The sequence below is a fragment of the Lygodium microphyllum genome, chromosome 2, assembly GCF_053477565.2.
Source record: "Lygodium microphyllum isolate KBCC chromosome 2, Lygodium_microphyllum_v1.1.10, whole genome shotgun sequence".
NCBI lineage: Eukaryota > Viridiplantae > Streptophyta > Polypodiopsida > Schizaeales > Lygodiaceae > Lygodium > Lygodium microphyllum.
Window position 1 is genome coordinate 165,012,072 of NC_141136.1, and position 18,615 is coordinate 165,030,686.

An 18,615-nucleotide genomic window follows, 5' to 3' on the forward strand; every position below is an offset into this window, starting at 1 on the left:
AATCCATATATATATATATATATATATATATAGATAGAGAGAGAGAGAGAGAGAGAGAGAGAGAGAGAGAGAGAGAGAGAGAGTCTTTGTATTACAGGGAAAAAGAAAAGAGAGTGTCTTTGTTTTATAGGGTCACAGAGCTGAATTATATGCTGTAAGAGTTGCGAAGGCTTTGACAGCATTGGAGGGTCGTGAGAAAGTTGGAGTGGATGATCTCAAGAAAGCTGTAAGTGTTGCTATTTTGTGGTAGACTCTGGATCAAATTTGTTGTAGGGTTCGGCTTATTAAGCTACTTGCACAACAAACTGTTTCTCATCTCTTGTAATAAATAGCATGTTCATGATGCTTGTTACTTGGAGAAAGCAGTTTAGGAATATGGTGGGTCTACTATTTCGGGGTTATTCTGGAATTGTTATTCTCCAGTCTATGTTGTCTTGCTTCTACCATAGGTAGAGCTTGTGATACTTCCACGATCTGTTCCTATGGATTCACCTCCAGAGCAGCAACAAAATCAGCCGCCACCACCACCACCACCGCAGAGTCAGGACCAAAGGAATGAGGAAGAGGAAGACACTGAAAATGTAAAATTTCTCATCCTTTAATCGGAAAGCCTGCAGTCTGTTAACCGTTTAACTTGAAACTGTGATAATCATGTTCTCAATATTTAGGAAGAGGAAGAAGACAATAAAGATGAGCAGCAAGATCAACAGATACCAGAAGAATTCATTTTTGATGCTGAAGGAGGGATGGTGGATCCACAACTTCTGTTCTTTGCTCAGCAAGCTCAAAGGAGAAAAGGAAAAGCTGGGCGTGCAAAGAATGTTATATTTTCTGAAGATAGAGGACGATACATCAAGCCTATGCTTCCTAAGGTACTGTAGTGGGCTCATTGAAAGTATATAGTCAGTTACCAGAGGATATATCCGATCCTTGCTGGATTTTAAAATTTGTGAAAGCTTACTTTCTCTTTACAAGAAGCCAATAGTGGATAATCAAGCTTAAGTTATGTTGGCTTAACCCTCTCAATTGTCCTTTCTTCAGGGACCTGTAAGAAGATTAGCAGTGGATGCTACAATGAGAGCAGCAGCTCCTTACCAGAAACTGAGAAGGCAAAGGTCAGAGGAAACAGGAAAAATCAGGAAAGTGTATGTGGAACAATCAGATATGAGAGCGAAACGAATGGCCAGGAAAGCTGGTGCTTTGGTAATTTAACTTTATATAGACCTGCACTAGTGCAGGTTTGGGCCTGTAAGTGTTACCCTGAAGGCGTTTGTAATAACATTGTTTGTGGGAGCCTTGCAGGTGATTTTTGTTGTGGATGCAAGTGGCAGCATGGCATTAAATAGAATGAAGAATGCAAAGGGGGCAGCAATGCAACTCCTTGCAGAAAGTTACACAAGTAGAGATCAGGTAGAAATCCTGAATTGTATGGAAAACTAATTCAGTTTTGCTTTTACTTATTATAGTCGAATTCTACCTGTGGGTGTGGCTGAATTCTAACCAATGCATTTCAAGCACTCTTACATTTTTCATGACAGGTTTCCATAATTCCTTTTCGAGGTGATGCAGCAGAGGTACTTCTTCCACCTTCAAGATCAATAGCGATGGCAAGGAAGCGGTTGGAAAGGCTCCCTTGTGGTGGTGGTTCACCATTGGCACATGGGCTGAGCATGGTTTGTATTGTGGTTGCATGTTGTGCCCCCTTTGATAGAGAAATCAGCCATTTACTTCATAAGTGGAATTTGTCTTAAGTGTAAGTAGAAAGAGATCGAACTTTGGTAGGCCAGCTTTTCTTAACATCGTAAACCCAACAGATTGAAAAATATCAAGTTGTGCTGATTTTGTTAATGTTTTTATTATGGAACATTATTATTATTCTTGAAATAGCATAACGTGCGCTCACAAAATGTTAGATGTGTCAACATTCAGACAGATTGCCTTAGTGTTGTTCAGATTTTCATGCATCATAGTTGCAAGTGCAACAGATTGATGGGAGCCCAATTAAATTTCTATGTCCATTGAGAAAAATGTGTGGACTGTGAAGGTCGGCTAGTTGCCATTGCATTTCCTTGAGTTTAGCTTGTAGAGTCACTATAAGTGATGAGCCTGCATTGGACATGAAGGAAGAAGATGCTTTGAGATGATGCCCATTCATGTGCTCAAGATTGGGAGAAGTCAAATGGATATCCTCCATATGCCGGGTTTGCTCTGACAGGAGTCTTGATTGGAGGCATGTGTGAGAAGCCATGGTGATCAGAGAGAGTAATGTGGTTGTACAGTGAGAGTGGGTGAGCTGGAGAGAACTAGAGTAAGAGTTCTTTAATGAGTGCCAAGTTGAAGTACAGGAGGAAATAGACGAGAGAGAGAATTATGTGTTTTAATTATTGTTGTGCCAAACTATGGCTAAGACAGCTAGAGGTAGGACTGTATTTAATGCAGATTTGGGCAGCAGATTTAAAGGGAGAGATCTGTTAATCAACTAAACGGGCTTTCCCAAGGTCATAATGCAGCAGTCTGGTGATGTGGATCCCAAGGTCTGTGTTTATGAAAGGTGTTTCCTTCATGCTAAGGACAACCTGCATGCATATGACGTGAGGCTGCCATTTATTAAACTCGGATGGTCTCCGTGTGGATGAGATGATGGTTCCTATGGCCCTATGGGTGTCCACCTGAAGTTGATCCATCTTAGCCGCCATGTGTAAAAATTGAATGAATCTTAAACTTTCAATGCTTATCAGTGTGCTAGAGCTTTCTGAATATTGATCACCGTCTACCACAGCCTTGGAGTGGCAACTCATCATGCACTGATCGTTGACACTCTCCATTGAAAGACTTATGCAAATGCACAATTCCTTGCTTATCCCAAGCATGAGTACTCGATAAGAACCATTTCTTGTCGTACCCACCACATGCAGCACATGCCTCCCATGTATGTCCCTCTCATATTAGCCTATTTGAGATAGAGGCATCCCATATTGCCCTATTTTAGATAGAAGCATACCCGTGAGGCATGAACCATCATGGTCTTATGAGCGAATAATGGTTTTGTGTATGCCATGTGTATCATGTTAGTGTCCATGTCATCGTATCTCATGTTAGATAGCATATTCACACCCTAACCAATGAAATATTCCCCTAAGATCCAACCTATGCATGAGACATGACACAAGCTGTACTTATGATATAGAAGGGAATGGATATTAGACTCATCTCCTAGCTGTAGATCCCAATAGGCTCACCCCCAAGTCTATGGACAATAGTATACTAGGTCACAATTGCATCTTTAGAGCTTGGGTACTGTAACATTGGCTCACACCGTTGTTGGGGGTAAAGGTGTGTGTGCCTAGCCATCTATGTATTAGTTACACAGACAGTACTTGTACCGTGTATTAGTTACTTGCACACCTATATACCGCAGGTGGTGGGCGCCCATCACTGTCACTTCATTCTTTATTTTTTCAATGACATTTAAATAAAGGGAAGGTTGGTCACACATTGTGATTGTTGAAGCTCTCACATCTTCTCCCTCTCCCTCTCTTTTTTTCTTAAATGGCACAATTCATTAGATTCAAACAGCTACAAGCCTAGTACATGTATTTCTCATTGCAATTTGGTAACAAAATCTGATCCAACTGATTGCAGAATGCATTCAGAAGAACCTTACAAGAGTATCTGCTGCTAAAACCTACAGAATATCTCAAATAAGAGCTCTAATCAAAGAGACTGAAGCCCATATCGTCATCAGATTCCTCTTCAGGCTCTTTTTTCTCCTCTTTCTTTTCTTCCTTCTCCTCAGCCGGAGCAGCGGCAGCACCACCACCTGCTACAGCTGCCACAACTACGCCACCACCACCAGTTGGAACAGATGCAAACTTCTCCCTTCCTTACGCAATCACCTCAGCAATGTCCTTTCCTTCCAACTGGCTCAGCAAGAAGTCTATGCGATCATCATCAGCCTCAGCTCCCACGGAACCAAGAATGTTCTTGATGTCATCTGCGCAGGGGGAGGCGTTCCTGCCGAGTAGTGCAAGCAGATATGCCGTGACCACCTTCATGGCTGCAAGCCGTCTTCTGCAGGGAGACGACGGGCAATGCTGTAGAGTTGCTAAAGCGATGGTCGCGAAGAGTCCCTCTCTCTCTCTCTCGATCCTTCCAGCATAGCTCTTGTTTCCTCTCCATGCTTCCACTTCAGGGCTCATTCCCTTCAACTAGTATCAGAGCCATCTTCCTCGAGAGCTCGACCCGGCATTGCTTCAACTTCCATTCAAGCTACATACAACAGGGTTTTTCACCATTAGCAGCCATAGCTCGACTCCTTGAGGTTTGTAGTGATTCCTTCTTGCTTGGGCATTCGTCAGGCCCTATTGGGGCTTGGTCAAGGTATTCATGAGCCTGTGTTGAGCTCATTTAAGTGAGTTCTTTTAGCTCAGCAGTTCATTCTTGAGGAGCAGCCATAGCTATAGCTTCATATTGAAGTCTAGCTTGCTTCAAATCTTTCTTGAGCTTGTTTAAAGTCTTCCTTGGGAACTCCTAGTGCCCCTGCACCCTCCCCAATCATCACGGCAACCACACATGGAACCTCAGGACCAGCAACAGCATCACGACATTTGCTTTTGTTTTCAGGCCAGAGCAGCTCATTGAGCACTTGAAAACACTCTTGGATGCTAAGCATTGAGTCTTGGCATTGATCTTTTACATTCTACCTTGGATTTTAGCAACATATACTCAGACCTTGGCTGGAATAAACAGGCAGTTTACTGGCTAATACAGGGCAGCCCCCTGTCTTGGATGTTTCTTGCTTAGTGGCTATGCTCAATTGATGCTTGTTCATACCTATTTGATGCTATGTCTTGGGTCTGAGATGATTTTGGATCTGATTTGAGGCTTCATGTACTTAGTTTTGTCAGAGATATTGTTGCTGTAATAAGCAGAGCTGATTACTACTTTATCTAAGAAAGCACATGCTCATTAATCTTGGACACTTCCTATGTATTTTGCATGCTATGCTGATGTATATCAGTGATTTTCCATGCTTGGTTATGCTCTTTACATACTCTTGAGCTGAGATTGGAGCCTTGACTTTTGACATTGGCTGTCATTCACTGTTATGTATGGTCATTGGATGCTACAGTAAGAGTTTGGCAAGTTACTTGGGTTGGATGCTTCTGGACATATGCTACCTGGATCTTGGATGTATGGATGCCTTCCACATGATGTTTTGAGCTTTGTTTGCTCTTCTCGCATTCGACTTTTGTTGCAATGGGAGCTATTAGGCTTTATGCATTGAGCCACGGTTGACATTTGGATGTTACATTGAGCATTTGGTTATGGAGTTAAGCTTGAGGGTCTTATAGTGAGATCATGGGACTTGGTGACATGTGCATGCTCTTGCCATGCTTTATGTACACAGGCGATGCTTAGTGGGCTATCTAAGATTACTTTTGGGTCGGCACCTATCTTTGTCACGCTATTGTCAGTGATGTATGCATATTGGTTGGCTATGTATTGAGCTTCTGTTACATTGCTCAGTTAGTTGTGCCTTTGATTGGTCTCTTTTGTTACTCGTGAGACTTACTCTATGCATGATGGTTATGCCTATGGGATGTATCTCAGTTTGACACATTGATCCTTTAATAGTTCTCAATGCCAATTGCATATTCACTCACTACCTGTTGTAGCTATTCCCTGGCAATTGCAGTTTGTTTTGTATTAGTGATTCCCCCTCTTTGGCATTGATTTCTTACTGCTGTATTTTCTTTTCAGCATGCTATAATTTCAGTTTACTACATTGTTTATGTGAGCAGTTACCTCCATGACAGTCTTTTGCATTGAGTTTGTGGATAGCTCATTACTTAGTGAGTACCTCTTGTTTTCAGCTTGATTTGGCAGTGGTTTTGGGGCTAATTTACAAGTTATTACAGCAGCCTGTTTTGCCCTTTTGTGCACTTGCTTGGTCTCATTATGGTTGGTGGATCTAATGGTAGTGCTATCTTTAATATTGACAAGTGAGATGGCACCAACTACAGCTATTGAAAGGCCCAAATGTGGCGAGTTTTAGTGCAGAAAAGATAAATTAAGCCTTTGAAACATGAGGGTGTCACTTGATATAGATGATTGGGCTGAACTCAATGAGCTATGTAAGTCCATGATAATTTTGTCCCTCTCTAAGTAGGTTCTCTATAATGTTGTCTTTGATGGATAGTCCTCATGGGACTTATGGGATAAGATTTGCAATGTCTATGACAAGCAGAGCCTTTCTTCTCACATATATTGGTTGAATCAAGTCATGGATCTTCACATGAAGGAGGACACTTCCATGTTAGCCCACTTAAATGAGTTTCGTTCCATTCTCAGCCATTTGTCTTTGTAAGGGATTGGATTCAAGGGTAATCTTCCCCCTTTGTTTCTCTCGGTTACATTGTTTGAATCATGGGATACATTTCGTATTGCTATGTGTGTAAACATGTCTACTGAAGGGTTAAAGTTATAGGATGTAGAGAGTGCACTCTTGAATGAAGAGGGTAACAGAAAGAATGTCGATGCTTCTCGCACCTCTCATACTTTGACAGTTAGAGGCAATAATGATAGAAGCGGCGACACTGTCGTGGGAGAGATTCTTAGTAGTCTTGTTCTCAATCACGTGGACAATCTTACAATAAGTCCCGTAGTTGTAAGTCTTTATTGACTTATCATTACTGTGGGAAAGTAGGACATATTTGGCGCTAGTGTCATAAAATGTGCGAGGACAAGTGCAAGGAAATGGGCAAGGATAAAGTGCAGGATAAAAATGATGATCGCAACATTGTCCCTAGCAAGTCCAATTTTAAGATTGGAGAGATCAATGTCGTGCAGATTAATTCTGATGATTATTTCATACTTGCAGATTTTTCTCTAGATACTTCATAGCTGATTGATGTCTTGTCAAGATATACTCGGTGTTGGTTGTTAGATTCATAGGCTTTCTTTCATGTGACCCCTTTCACTCCTATTGCAGTGAAACCGGTCTATGACTTACATAAAGCGGTAATTTCTTCAATTAATACTTGGTTTTTTTTCACATACACACACAAACAGAGACCTTACTCCCTTGCTCAACACTAAATTGGCCTTGAAGTCCGGTGTCCCTTTCGGTATTTCTTTATTAATTAAAAGATCGAAAGTTACAAAAATGAAATGTTTCAAAGTACAAAGCCTGTGAACAGTTGGCTTTCATATTTTCTGAGCAAATTTCAGCTGCATTAGAACAGTATAGCATATCCAAAACAACATTCCGAGTAGGAAAACACTTTTTGTGATCATAATTCTAATTCAAGTGCAGAATTGCAATCTGCAGAACTCTGTATTTACTGTTTTTTTCACCGAGTATTCCATTCTAGATCTGTTCCATACCCATTGGACTACAAACCCTTTAATACAGAACCTGAACAATGAGACTCTTGCCTCAGTTAAAGAGCAAAGAAAACACAATTGTACATTCGATTGAATCAGCCCATCATGCAGAGCATTTCCTTTGAGAATAGAGAGAGGATTGACCAGAGGGAGCAAGCTCTACCTCCGTACATGAGTCAGAGACAAAGTACTCTCCATAGCTAATGTACTTGCAACAATCTGCCCTCAGTCCCTGAAAACTTTACCCTTAGATTTGCCCCTCTTAGCTATTACGTTTTCTTTTAATGCTCTCTCTCTCTCTTTTGGAAATTTGTGCCCAAATTCTGACACACGGTATACATGTAACAATTTTCATGTTTAAACCTTCCAGTCTATAATTCTCCATGATTGGTGCAAAATTTGACCTTGGCAAAGACCAGAGAATTTATCCTCATGCAAAAACGAAGATATTTACGTGAACAGATTTTGGGATCCAAAATTAGTAACTCCTTAAATTTTAGGGATGGTGATCCTTGCATTCCTCAAGTTGTTCTGAGCAACTTTTATCATTGCAACTACATCAAAAAATGTAATGTGGCTTAGTTACGGTGACTTTTATTCTGTGAGCTTTCTCACATGTGCATCTTTTATCTTGGCCAGATTCATTGTCCTACACCATCTCCAGTGGCTAAGCACACAGTCCCAAACCATTGGCATTCTATTCTTTAGTGGCAATTCAATATGGAATTGGTCCGAAGGCTTAGACAAACCATTAGTCCAATTTGTTCCAATGGTTGCCTCTTTTGGCCATGCAAAGATCTCAGCTTAATCCAAGAGAACTCTAGGGGTAAAGAGCAATAGCGACTAAAGAAAAGAAAAATAAAATATTTATATAAGTAAACAAGGAAAGTAATTGCAAAAAGTATCACCACCTAGCGACATGTAGTATGATTGGATCTGTTTATTTGGGTAATGACCTAGCATTAGAGATAGTTGGTATTGGTAATGTCTAGATGCAATTTGGTTCAGGTAGCATGTTCACTCTTCATGATAAACGTCATGTACCGACTCTTACGAAGAGCGTTATCTGTATTGGCTTTTTGGATGATGCAGGTTATGTCGTCTCTTTTGGTGATTCCTCAAGGAAGATTACCCGTGGAAATCTTGTCATTGCACGTGGTGCTAAGTCCAATAGTCTCTACCTCTTGCTTGTATTTGGGTTAATTGACCATGTTTTGGTTGTGGATGTAGTTCCGCATTTATCTCTTTTACATCGTGGCCTTGGGTACATGTTTTTGAAAGAAATAAAAATGCTTATCCGTTTGCAATAGCTTTCGCTCCTTGATTATACGTGTTTTGAGTCTTGTGATCATTGTTTATATATCTCCTCATGGAAAACAACATCATGGCTATAGATAACCTTCGGAGCCTTCGGATCTCATAGGCGATAGCCCATCTCACCTGCATCTTCGTAACCAAGAAAGATATATTTCATAGACTTAGAATCCAGCTTATTGTGTTTGTCCTTAGGAACATGGCAAAAAGCCTCACAACCAAAGACACGCGAATGAGCATATGATGGAGGTTTTCCAAACCATACCTCCTCTATAACCTAAAGGTCAAGAGCAGTACATGGGAACCGATTAATCAAGTATACAACAGTGGTAGTTGCCTTAATAAAAAAATATTGTGGTAAACCTACCTGGCTAAGCACACTACAGACTCGCTCCTGAATTGTCCTATTCATACACTCAACCATACCATTTTGGGGTGGGGTGTATAGAACGGTCAATTGATGCTTAATACCCCTCTCATCACAAAACTACTCCAAGGCTTTAGAGACATATTTACTGCTATTATTTGATCTTAGACATTTCAACCTATACCCAGACTGGTTCTCAACCAAAGCAAGCCAACGTTGAAATGTAGCCAAGAATTCTCATTTCTGCTTAATAGGGTATGCCCAGACCTTATATATTTAGTTAGGTAACGAAATACTTCGCGCCACCTAATGACTTGCAAGGCATGGGACCACACATCCAAATGAACAAGAGCCAAAGGCTCACCCGTGTGTATCATACCAAACTTTTTATTGTATTACATATCTACCTGCCTGTGCTCCATAGGATGTATATGCTTCATAGTTTGCTTTGAGACGGTGTAAACGCCCGGAACAACGTAGTATGCTTAACAATTATGATATTCGCTTGTTTTTGAGATTTAATATAAAAGAGAATGAACACTTAAAGCTGAAAATGAAAATTACTCACAAAATTACAGCCATGAAAATGTAAAAGTAATGGAGACAAGATTGAGGGTTGAAGATAAGCCAACCAAAACAACCCCCCTCCCCCCCCACCCCGAAGGAATATATTTTTGCTCAACCCAAGTCCCTTATGGAAGAGCTCAGTTACGATCAACCTGAGAGTGAGGAGAAGTAATTCTCACTCTCACAAGATCATGCAAAGATGTACAAACACACATGCATTATCTATTATGTAGTGATAAGAATTGATTTCTTTACAGTTTGAGAGAAGAAAGAGGGAAAATCAGCCTTTCTCCATGGTTGATCAGCAATACATGGATAGGGCTTGCTTCTTGTTGCTAAAATGGAAGAAAGAGCTCGAGAAGGAGATGCTATAATGAATTTACAGGCTTGCTGTCCTGTAAAGCAGCAGTGATAGAAGAGGGAATATGGAGGAATTTGATAAGGGAGAAGTGGGGGATGATGATGGGGATGGATGGGGCCAGTTTCTGGCTATTTGTGGGTGCTGTACATGAGTTTACATCAAAGAAAAATGATGCTGAATGAAGAAAAACGAGCTCTTATTTATAGGAGAGGGAAGAGCTAGTACAAAAGGGGAAAGTGGAGTAGCACAAGACAAGTGTTCAGCCACATGTCATGAGATGTGACAAGTGGTAGGACACTGGGAAACTTGTGTGACAAGTGTCTTGACACTTATCTCTTCTCTATGGCCTTCCTTTTTGGGCTGAATACTGTAAAGAATAGAAACAACCAAATTTAGTAAGCACAGTCAGAGTACAGAATTTACTATTTTTAGAATGACATCCCTATTTTTTAGGACTAGCATTTTTAGGCTAATTCGAGGCTCCTAAAATTTAGGGACCCCCCAATATGGGTGTCATATGAAAGCTTTTTCCGTGTACATCGCAAAAACGGTATCAGAATCTTCATGCGACTTTTCCTATGCAAAGAAATGTGCATTTCAAGCTTTCAGCCCACACATGCACATTGTACAAGCATTTCATGATCATGCCATCTTGTTGATTGTAACTGTCTGTTCTGGCGGATCTAGCCCACACTTCAAGGCATCAATCCTTTTTGTGTGCGAGTCTAACCTTGATATGCGTGAGTTCTGGTCACAGGCGCCTAATCGGGCCATATAGGTGGAAGTGTAAACTATCTTTTCTCTAACCCACCGCGTGGGTCCACCATAACCTGTGACCACTCATCAGTGGCCAGCTCCAATGCACTTTTCTTTATATCTAATTAGTGCAAAGGAAACAAATTTAATAAATCATTATATAGACAAATTAATGAAAAATGATACAAATTTTGTTTCTATAGAGTTGTGACAGACGGTCTACCAGAGATAGACGAAAGCTTGAGCAGTTTGCATACTCTATGGATTATGTTATGGTGACAGATGCCGGTGAGCCTCTTACTTATGATGAGGCCATACGCAGAGATGATAGTTACTTGGGAGAGGGCCATATAGTTAGAGTATGACTCGTTGCAAAAAATTCATACGTGGGATTTGGTTCCTTTACCTAGTGGAACTTTGCCATGCAAGTGGGTGTACAAGTTGAAAAGTACCCTTGGACGTCCCAAGCCGATATATAAGACTAGATTGGTTGCTAAGGGCTTCAAGTAGGTACATGGTGTAGACTTTGATGAAGTCTTTTATTCTGTTGTGAAGATGACTACACTATGCTTGGTACTGGCTTTGGTTACTTAACTTGACTTGGATCTTTATTAGATGGATGTCAACACGGTTTTTGTTCATGGGTACCTGCATGATGAGATTTACATGGAGCAGCCTAAGGGCTTTGCAGAATCTGGCAGGGACCACCTAGTATGCTGATTGAGACAGAGTGTTTATGGCCTTAAGCAAGCACCTAGGGAATCGTACCACAAGTTTGATGCTTTTATGCATTTATAAGAATATTTCCATAGTATTATGGATCCGTTTTTATACATAAAGAATGTTCATGATAGTAACCTTATGATTTTGATTCTCTATGCGGATGATATGTTGATTGCTAGGAGTGCTCATGATGAGCTAGATGCCTTGAAAGGTCAACTCGAGAAGAGATTTGAGCTGGATGCCTTGAAAGGTTAGCTCGAGAAGAGATTCTTGGGATGTGCATTACACGCGATCGCTCTAAGGGACTCCTTTACTTGTCATAGAAAGAGTACATCTAAAAGGTCATTGAGCGGTTTCATCTACAAGATATTAAGCCTATTGGCTGTCCTTTACCTTCTCATGTGAAGGTTAGTGGCATTGGATGAGATGGCGTCTTTCCTCATCCTGTTGTACTCTATATGTACACTTGTACTTTATTACTTTTATATTGTTCTCTCCTCACTAGGGACACATTTGCCTTTAAGTGGAAGGAGAGAGAGAGTGAAGAGAAGAAGAGGAAGGTTGTTGGGGGTAAAGGCACTTGTGCCTAGCATATATTAGTTACATTGATAGTACCCATACCGTATATTAGTTACCTGCATAGTTGTACATTGCACGTGGTGGGCGCCTATCACTGCCATTTCATTCTTTATTCTTTCAGTGACATTTGAATAAAGGGAAGGTCGATCACACATTGTGATTGTTGGAGTTTCCACATCTTGTGTGTCTCTCTCTTGCTCTTGCTTTTTCCACCATAGCTTTTGTTTCCACTCTGTGTTTTCACTTCAAGGCTCACTTCTTTCAACCGTCCTAGTGTACGAAAACATTAGCCAATGGGGAGTGGTCACACAATATGTGCATAGTGGGCCTTGGGTCCTAAAAGTAGGACTGAACTACCCTAATCCTTAAGTGCTCTTAGTGCATTCACACTAGGTCATTTTATGATCCCTCTGTCCAATACTCTTGGTGCCCATCTCGATGTCTAAGGATGTAACAAGTGTCACTGTACATCGCCATGAAGAAAAATATACTTCTTGTTGTCATAATAACTTCGTCTCGTTGAGATCTATGTGCAAAAGTACAAACAGAAATAGAGAAGAAAGAGAACTTTGAAGTCAACAAATTAATATTGTAAATGAATGAGAGAATGTATAGAGTCCTCAAGGGTAAAGTTGTCCAATAGTTGGTGGTTTTCACGGGAGTAGGTCAAGGGAGATATCAATGTGTGTGGTTCACTAGAGATGGGCCCGATTGGTACCAGTACAAAAACCACTAGTGGAAGATGAAGAAAAGTATTGAAAACACAAAAAATGTGGAGAAATGCCCTAAAACAAAAACTCAAACACAATTGTATGACAAAGCACAAGGTGATGATAGAACACAGTTATGATTAGGGTAACTCAAAGATAATGAATACTGTCATGAGGACATGTATTTTTGAAACCTCACTTAACATGTGGATTAATTTTTAATCACATGGTTAAGTAAATGTTACACATGTGAGATGTAATTGGGGGTTAGAGTAAATTTATGAGTCCAAGATCTAAGGAAATCATGGGATGTCAAAGGCAAAAGTTGCTATGAGTTATGCCACACATGTACTTGGTGGTATTTGGTACTGATTGTTGGTCTAGGTTATTCATTTGGCCATAAGTGTCAGTTGGTAACACTAGAGAAGTGGTGTTTAATGGTACCTAACGCCAATCTGATGATCAAAGATGACGTAGAGACACTCGGAAATAGAAGTTGCCTGACTAATTTAATTATTGGCCAGTTAGATTATTTTTCTTGGCACCGAAATAATTATTAGATTAATTTTTAGTATTTAAAGAATGAAATTAATATTTAATTATGAATAATGCTGGAAAAACCATTTGGAAAGGCTTCCACTTGTCAAAAATGCCCATGCAAGACTGAAAAACATCTTCAGAGGTTGGAGAGAGGCATTTTTAGTGTATTCAGCTTACAAGAGAGAGGGAGGAGAGACTGCTGGTTTGATTTGCAGCCATTGGAGGACCTTCTGAGGCAGCTAGGGGTAGGAGAAGACCAATCAACAGCATGTGACAGCATCTATAGGCTGTTGAGACAGGGCAACAACTGTAAATGACTGATTTTCTTCAGTTCTTTGCATCTACAAGCTGTTGAGACAGGGCAGTAGGAGTAAATGATAGATTTTCTTCAATTCTTCGCGAAGAAAGTCTGAATTTTCTCTCTCCTCAGCATTCTCTCTCATCTCCCAGCCTTTCTATAACCTTGCTCCAAAGATTACAACATTGAGATCACCAAAGGCTGAGAAATTTCAAATTTTTTTGTTGTTTATCCTAATTTGTAGGAGAAATTAGGATTTGATAGCAGCCTCAAGAAATGTGCCGAAAATTGAAGGCTCTAAGACTTGGATTCAATAGGGCTGAAGCTGTTTTTATCCTATTCAAGTGGAGGGTTGAATTTGGGGTATTTTTCATCTCCATCAAAGCGGGCGAAGGTCAATTGATTGCCTGAATCAAGGGGCAAATCAAATTAAAGACTTGCTGGTCATTTTGGATAGCAAGAGCAGTTCGGTTTTGTGAATTTGTTAATTATTGAAAATAGTGCTTAATCAAGTTATTTACCACGCTATACGATGAGGAAGGCTGGTTTCAAATACAATGAATAAGAAATTGATTGAATTTGAATATAATACAATGTTCAGGCAGCAAACGCATTATGTAGTGAAGGAATTTTGACCCTTGAACTTCCTCTCTTCATAGTTAATACGTTGCTTCTAGCAAAATGTTTGTATTACAAGGTGAGGCTTGCACTTGTCTAAAGTCCCATAAACTTTTAGCTCAGTCCTAAAAATCCACTTGGTCTCGACAACTTTCTTGTGACTCTGATAATCCACCAAGGTCCTAGTCTCATTCCGGTTGATGCTCTCTAGCTCCTTTTTTATAGCCTCTCACCATTGGGGGTGTCGAAGAACCTCTTGTAAACTTTCGGGATTAGAATTTGCTAGACAGTCAACTGTAAGCAACAATGCAAATGAAGCTTGGGGGGCAAGCCGGCGGGCAAATCTCTTAAGCCCTTTGGAGTGAAATCCAATGGAAGGATCCTGGAATCCCGCATTGTCTATTGGTTCCAATGAGGTAATGGTTCTCGTAGAGGGGGCCTGAGAGTTGAAATATCTATGGGAAGGTTACGAATGGATAGTAGATTGGCTTAGGAGGTACTATCAAGAATGGGCTTGGAGTCCGCTATAAAAGAGTGGATGATGCCCCTCTCATAAAAGTTGACTTCTCTTCGTATGATCATCTTTTTTGTTGGATTGAACAAATGATATGCTTTTTCCTCAGAGGAGTATCTTACAAAAATTAAGAGATTAGCTCGGAAAGTAAGCTTTTCTTTCTTTGAAGTGTACGTGTAGGCATGACACCTAAATACTCTAAAGTGGGAAACCATAGGCCAAGAGCCAAAGAATGCATGATACGAGTCATTTGAGAGGGTACCGTAGTTGTGCACCGGTTGAGAATGTATACTGAAGTGCTAATAGCCTTGACCCAAAGGTGCTCAGGCTCTGTTTGTGAACAACATAGTGTGCTATGTTTGTGACTATTTGGTTTCTATGCTTTACGACTTCGTTTTGAGAAGGGGAGTTGGTGAGAGATGCCATGATCTTGTAGAAACTCGGTGAACTTGTGGGAGATAAACTCACCACCACTATTACTGCTCATGCAACCTACACAATGACCAGTTTGGTTATGTATTGACAATACTGATGCAAAAAAGTAGGTAAATGTATCATATTTATGCTTTAAGAAATACACCCACATGTACCTAGAGCAATCATCCACTACCAAAAAGAAGTGTAGTGCATTGTTCAAGGCACTAGTGGATGTCGGCCCGGAAAGATCAACATGGATCGATTGCAAGGGCACCTCAGCTCTATTTGTAGATTGTTGAGGGAATGGAGTATGATACTATTTTCTAGCCGACGGGCTTTATGTATATCTCTAGATAATTTTAGATCAAGGGCTTGTCATGGGGATGTGAAAATTTAAGATGCTTTAATCTTGCCGATAACATTTGATTAATTTATTAATCAAATGTGCAAGGGTGTTTATCACATGTTATGCACATGGTAGTTATTTCATGGTAATAGGCCAAGGACCCCAAGGATGTAGTGGATGTCAAAGGCAAAAGTTGTGATAAGTTATGCTAGTTCGGCTTTGGGGGTCAATCAATGTTGGTTTTGACCCTAGCAGAGTTGTTTGGCATGCCAGTTTAAGGGTCAAAAGACAGGAGAGTTCTTTAGGTTCTGACTTCGACTCGGAGAAGCCTAAATGCCCATACTATGGGAAGGGGACACATCCAGAGGAGAAATGTTGGAAGAAGTACCCTCCCCTCGTCCGGGAGCGAAGGATGGAGCTAAAACATCTGAGCCTTCTACCTCTACTCCAGCGGTTACCCATGAGTCAGTGTTCCTTCATATTGTTGACTTGGAGGAGCCTTCTTCAATGGTTGCCTCATCTTCTGAGAGGCCTTGGCTGGTTGATAGTGGAGCTTCTAGTCATATGACTCCCCGAGGTGATTTGTTGCAGGATCTATGCCCTTCTGAGGGTTCAGTCATTGTTGGTGACATTGTTTCGGTGCCTATTTGTGGTGTTGGCACTTTGCCTTTATTTCCTGACCGCGTGTCGAGCTCCCTTTCCCAGGCTCTTTATGTTCTTGACTTGGACTTTCCACTCCTCTCAGTCTATGGCCTTACTAGGCTTGGTACTCGGGTTGTCTTCACCGAGCAGGCCGTTTGTATTGAGGATTCTTCTACAGGGGCTGTTATTGCGACAGGTTGGCAGGAGAACGGGCTTTATAGGCTCCATTCCCCTTCTCTTATGCAGGGACCTCTGAGGCAGTTATCTATTGCTACATCCGTTTTCACTTGTGCACCCTCTTTTCCACAGGTTCCTTCCCATTCCCCATCCTCTCCTCCGGTGATTCCCTCGTACCTCCCATCCCTTTCAGAGGGAGACGATCTCGGTGATGCGGCTGTGGATTTCTTGGCCCCTACTGTTTAGAGGGGGCTTCCCAGGATCGCGAGGAGTTTCTTCATCGGCAATCTTCATCGACGGACTTCATTGACCTTGGCATTCCTTTTGCCACCCAAGGATCCGCTGTTTCTCCCTTGGCCTTCCGCCACATCCAGGATCTGAGAGGGGGTGTTAGCAGTCATGTTTGTCATGCCTTGTCATCTCCTGCTTGTGAGCCTCAGTCTGAGTCAGACGAGGACTTTAGGAGCTCTGACTTGTCTATCACTTGTTTTGACGGAGGAGGTAGCTCATTCTAGAGCACTCAGTTTATTGCATTTCAGTGCATTTTCTCCTCCAGTTGGGATTTTATGTGCATTTCCCGGGGCAGTTTCTGCATTCTTCAGCCTGCCTCACTGCCGGACATTGTCCACCCTTTCCGGGATTTTTCTGAGCATTCCTGGTATTTTTACCAGCATTAAATGCTGGGTGGACATATTTATGGCCTCAAATTTCAGGTCGGCCAATTTTTGGGTTTTTTGGCTATTTATAGCCATTTCCTACTTGGCAGTCAGTTGTATTATCATCTTCCCTCCTTCTTTGGCAGGTGCACACTCCGACTCCGTCATCTTCCTCCGTCTTCGGTGCTGCCGTTATCATCAGCCTGATCTGGTGCCCTCACTGATGCTTCGGGCTGCGTGCAAGGACTGATCAGTCCATTTCAGTGTATTCAGCATTCATTTCAGTCAGTGCAGATTTTCTTCCTTCATTTTCTGATTTCTCTCTCTCTCTCTCTCCCTCTGTGTTCGTGTTTCTTCTTCCGTTGCGCACTCTCACACTTCCTCCATAAAAACGAGCCTACGTAGGTAGCCTTGGCGGGCTTGCAGCCCAATTTTCACCTCTCGACACCCTTGTGAATCATAATGATAGAAGTGTGAAGAAATGCTCTAAACGCAGAAAGCATGAAACCAATCGTACGACGAAGCATAGACTGATAAACTTAGAACATAGCTAGGGTTAGGGTTAGTGTAACTTAAAGGCAATGAACACAATGAATAATAAAGTGAATGAAATAATGAATATACACTGCTCATGCAACAAACACAATATGTAATGAATACTGAATCTTGAACTCTCGTATCGCTGGGATGAAGGCAGAGTTTATGAGCTGTAGAGTGTGTCGTACTCCAAATGGATCCTGAATCATAGCAAAGCAGCCTCTGAGTGTCGAATACCAGCAAATGCAACCAAGAAAGAATGGATTTGCGGCAGTGTAGGAGAGAGAAAGACTAAAAACGTAGGTACTCGAGGAGAGAGAAAAACTAGGCTACAACTATTAGATGCAAATGAAGGAGACAAAGGTGCGAGAATGTTAGGGCGGCAGCCAGAAATTGCAAGCACAGTATTCAGAGGGAACATAAAATCTTGGCAATAGATGCCAATAGGTGGCGATAGCATCCAACTATAGGTGACAGTTCCTAGGACTTGGCAATAGCAGCACACGCATGAAGAAGGCTAGAATTAGGCGGCGCTGGAGTGTAGCAGGTGGCTAGTGGAGGCTCTGACCGCGATGTCCTTTGCAAATGGGGTATAGACAGTAGAGTTATGGCTCCTAAAACTTGCAAAAATGAGATTGAGGGAGAGTGATAGGCTACATGCATATTTATAGAAAGTTTGGGGCACCGAAATTAAAGTTTTACGTGTGGAACAAAGTAACTCTCTAGGATTGCATTTCTTTTTAAAATAAGAGGCTTTCTTCATTAATTAAGCATGTTTTCGGGCTGTTTAAGTCAGACTAATGCATTTTTAGCTCAATACCTCCTCTCAAGCCCAAAACCGAGCCATGAGAAGTAAGTCCTTGATATATATTATCTTTTACTCCAAGGCGTCCCACCCCAAAGGAGGCAGGGTATCGGGCAAAGGGTGCACGTCGGCTGCCCAATAATCTACTAAGACTACCAAGGGAGCCCAAGTGATCACCCCAAAGAGGCTAGGGCAAGGGACCAAGGGTGCGTGTCGGCTACTTGGGGGCCTACCAAGCAAAGGTAGATGGAATCAGCAAAGGACTTTTTGATTTTTTTTTAATTTTTTTAAAACACGAA

General features: G+C 41.4%; 1 protein-coding gene and 1 pseudogene across 1 annotated transcript in view; one reads left to right on the forward strand and one right to left on the reverse strand.

Annotated features, from left to right (window-relative positions):
* ALB1 (ALBINA 1) overlaps positions 1-18,615 on the forward strand; it is a 70,551-nt gene that overhangs the window by 28,852 nt on the left and 23,084 nt on the right. The window contains exons 7-12 of the mRNA XM_087701052.1: positions 131-226; positions 450-581; positions 669-872; positions 1,042-1,203; positions 1,303-1,410; positions 1,539-1,673. Coding sequence (XP_087557178.1) covers positions 131-226; positions 450-581; positions 669-872; positions 1,042-1,203; positions 1,303-1,410; positions 1,539-1,673 — 837 coding nt within the window. The remainder of the gene's footprint in view (positions 1-130; positions 227-449; positions 582-668; positions 873-1,041; positions 1,204-1,302; positions 1,411-1,538; positions 1,674-18,615) is intronic.
* On the reverse strand, positions 3,563-4,089 carry LOC148040575 (large ribosomal subunit protein P2B pseudogene; annotated as a pseudogene).